Source organism: Salvelinus sp. IW2-2015, linkage group LG6.2 (genome assembly GCF_002910315.2).
Source record: "Salvelinus sp. IW2-2015 linkage group LG6.2, ASM291031v2, whole genome shotgun sequence".
NCBI classification, from domain to species: domain Eukaryota; kingdom Metazoa; phylum Chordata; class Actinopteri; order Salmoniformes; family Salmonidae; genus Salvelinus; species Salvelinus sp. IW2-2015.
In genome coordinates this window covers 24554631-24558665 of record NC_036846.1, presented here as the reverse complement: position 1 = coordinate 24558665, position 4035 = coordinate 24554631, and the positions used below count along the sequence as shown (strand labels likewise).

The 4035-nt window shown below is 39.9% G+C and overlaps 1 protein-coding gene across 1 annotated transcript in view; it reads left to right on the top strand.

The window, feature by feature from the left end:
• LOC111965596 (SPARC) overlaps positions 1-4035 on the top strand; it is a 7355-nt gene extending 3320 nt beyond the window's left edge. The window contains 6 exon segments of the mRNA XM_023989745.2: positions 502-623; positions 828-948; positions 1885-2018; positions 2373-2521; positions 2873-3021; positions 3344-4035. Coding sequence (XP_023845513.2) covers positions 502-623; positions 828-948; positions 1885-2018; positions 2373-2521; positions 2873-3021; positions 3344-3372 — 704 coding nt within the window. The 3' untranslated portion in view covers positions 3373-4035.

Genomic DNA, 4035 nt, shown 5'->3' with positions numbered 1-4035 from the left:
GGACAATTCCTTCGACCTCATGGCTTGATTTTTGCTCTGACATGCACTGTCAACTGTGGGACCTTATATAGACAGGTGTGTGCCTTTCCAAATGTCCAATCAATTAAATTTACCACAGGTGGACTCCAATCAAGTTGTAGAAACATCTCAAGGATGATCAATAGAAACAGGATTCACCTGAGCTCAAATTCGAGTCTCATAGCAAAGGGTCTGAATATTTATGTAAATAAGGTATTTCTGTTTTTATTTTTAATACATTTTACATTTCTAAAAACCTGTTTTCGCTTCGTCATTTTGGGGRATTGTGTTTAGATTGCTGAGATTTTAGAATAAGGCTGTAAGGTAACAAAATATGGGAAAAAGTCAAGGGGTTTAAATACTTTCGCAAATGCACTGTATCTGTTGAATAACTGAGCAGGAAATTCAAGGGCAAAAGAACACTTGCGATATGTTCCATTTTTAATGTTCCAGAATTTAAATAAAATGTTTTTCCTTCGTTAGATCCCTGTTTGAACCACCACTGCAAGAAGGGGAAAGTGTGTGAGGTGGATGAGGAGAATACCCCCATGTGTGTCTGCCAGGACCCCACTACCTGCCCTGCTGCCATTGAAGAGTTTGAGCATGTGAGTTATCATCATAGAAATTATATTCTAATCTGTTCAYATCAACATCAAGTAGTCCTAGACATGTCTCATACACAACACTGTTCCTAATACAGTACAACATTGACCTGTACAGTAATGCTACTACTGATATGCATCATTGGCTCATTCTTGATATAAATTCTGATATATATCTGATTCATGAATGTAATCTGTGTATCCCAGGTTTGCGCCACCGACAATACAACCTACGACTCTTCCTGCCACTTCTTTGCCCAGAAGTGCAGTCTGGAGGGAACCAAGAAGGGCCACAAGCTGCACCTAGACTACATCGGGCCATGCAAATGTGAGRTATGCTTTATAGTTACAAAATGTATTTAATTAATATCAATTCAATGTATTAACCCTCCCAGGGGCTATCGAGAATGTTTTAATCTAACCATTCAATTCAGTGAAATAATTTTCACCTTTTTGAGAATCCCCTTTAGGCATATTTTCCTCTGAGACTCCGTCCCCAGTGTAATTGGTTATGCTGTCTTAGAGCTGAAGCCCTGCTGAAAGCTTCTCCAGGGAATGATTAATGGGCTGCACTAGAGGGATTTTGCCTTAAGGACTCCAACACACAGAGTGGAGGGCAGGCTGTAACATGCTCACTGCATCGCTGCCCTTCTCAATTTACCGCTGAATCTGCAGCTAAATGTCTGTCATTAAATAACAGAACCAAGCCCATGCATCTCTCACTGTTGGTGATGAGTACCTTAGGACTGAAGGGCACAGATGGAGAGGATGTTGTTGCATGTTGTGGACCCCCAAAAACTTAAAATAACAACAACAAAAAAATAACTATTGGCCTCTAAATGTCAGGTACAGTATTCAACCAAGGAATAAAACAAAAGGTACAAACTCATTGCCTTAGGGGCTGTGTGCATCAAACATACATTTCAATGGACACAAATGTCACATTTTGTGTGAGTTGTGTGTTTTATGTTCTATGACAAAAGGCGGGTTGAGAATGGATTTTGACTTGAATGTCATACTTGCACAACAACTTTCTGACCATGACTTACTTGACTTAATTAAATTAAACCCTTTGGCTCCTTGTGGACCACAGGTCATTGAACATACCTTCTCCAATTGTTCCTGGGTATTCCCCGTTTCCTTTTTTCTCTCTCTGACCATACCTAATGTTTCTTCCTGTTTATTCTCCAGTCACTGAGGCTTGTGTGGACAGAATAGCTCTAACATACAGTATAACTAATTTTCCTTCCTGTTTATTCTCCAGTCATCGAGGCCTGCATGGATGKTGAGCTGAATGAGTTCCCCCTGCGTATGAGGGACTGGCTGAAGAACGTTCTGGTCACCCTGTACGAGCGCGATGAGGAGAACAACCTCCTGACTGAGAAGCAGACGCTCAGAGTAAGTCGTCTTTATCAATTTCTATAAACACAGCACAGAAACCATTTACTGTTTGCCTACTGAGGATGGGTCAAAATCATTATTAAACACAGCATAGAACCAATTAATTTAGCTTGCGTTCATTTACCGAACTCTGCGGATGGGTCAAAATATATATATATATATTTAACCTTTATTTAACTAGGCAAGTCAAATATGATTATAGGATTTGATGTTCTGCTCTCACTATGAAGTTGATTCCTTTTGTGTATCCAATCCAACTGGGAATTATTTATCAGTTGGTTCAATTCGAAAGAATATTAGACAAACTAATGTTTGCAACAAAAAAATTAAGAAATGTGAATTGCCTTGCAGGTGAAGAAGATCTATGAGAATGAGAAGAGACTGCAGGCTGGAGAGCACTCCCTGGACCTGCTGGCCCACGACTTTGACAAGAACTACAACATGTACATTTTCCCCGTCCACTGGCAGTTCGGTCAGCTGGACCAGCACCCCGTCGACGGGTAGGTTGAGGAGAAGAAGAAGAGTTTCCTGTCTTCTGCTTCAGCTGGATTGTTTCAAACATCACACAAATACAGGCTTGGGCCTATACCTTTGATTCAACTCTGTACCAGTCAGGACATCAATAATGAGACATTTCTACAATGTCTCAGAAAGGATATTGGCAGCATGCCTGAATGTATTGTTTTATGAGCAAAAAAAAGCAACTGACAATGCTACGTTCTTCATAATGCTGACTATTTAAAGGATCATATGGGTTTTCTAGGGTCTAAAACTATAGCTTATAAAGCCTTCATAAATCCTTTATAAGGCCTACGTAGATGCTTCGTAACAGGTGTTCTGTGTTGTTGTAGGTTCCTGTCCCACACAGAGCTGGCCCCCCTGCGCGCCCCTCTCATCCCCATGGAGCACTGCACCACTCGTTTCTTCGAGCAGTGTGACGCTGACAATGACAAGTACATCGCCCTGGAGGAGTGGGCCAACTGCTTCAGCATCAAGGAGCGTGAGTAGTTTTAAAAACACCTCGTTCATAGTTTACACTCGTTATTTTACTGCCTCAAAGAAACCAGGAGGACCAAGGCACACTTTGGGCTGTTAAAATGCCTTCATTGTGTGCGTCTGAAATTGCACCCTATTCCCTATATAGTGCACTACTTTTGACCAGAGCCCTTTGGGCTATATAGGGCACAGGGTGCCATTTCAGACGTAGCCATGTCTTCCCCGTCCTTCTATTTTACTGTTTGGTTTRTGATTTTAAAATGGTTCAGAGCATAGGCCATTTCATTACTGCTTGTTAATGCTGGGCTTGTTTTTTCTGTTTTCAGAGGATGTCAACAAGGATCTTGTCATCTAAACTCACCCGCTGACCTACAGTATGAAAACTAGTCTCTTAATGGGACGAGGTGCTAAACTGATCCCTAAATTAAATGAACGCAGTAACGGTGCTAACTGTAACTAATTAAGGACCTACCTATACCACTAACATTGATGAATAAAAGAGATGTTTACCGTCTCAACTAACAATCACAAAACGTGATCACGATGCAACTTCAAATTTGTCTTGTTTCTGGGCAAATAAATAAGCATTTTTTTAACCAGATAGATTAGTAACAGAGAGAGACTTGTGACGAGAGGGAGATATAAATGGATGTTGAACAGGTTGTGATAATGGATGTTGATCACAACATTTCTCTTTTTTCACTTAATCAGAGCTGTGATTTAATAACTTCAATTTGAAAATTCTTTGAAGGAGACAAATTTGTAAAATCAAATAAATTCTAAATAAATGCTCCTTTCGCTTTTTAAACATATTTAGTTGTTTTCACTCTTTTGGTGGTGGACTCATTTTGTCATTTCTGTTCTTTTGTGTGTTAGTTCATTGACTTTGACTACTGCTTTAAATTAAGGCCTGAATATCCACAGGTTGGTTTTCTGACATAGATTCTGTCACACAACAAGGGCATAAGTGTACTGAAAGGTTATTGAGACAATAAAAGGAAATATTGTTTAAACTCTA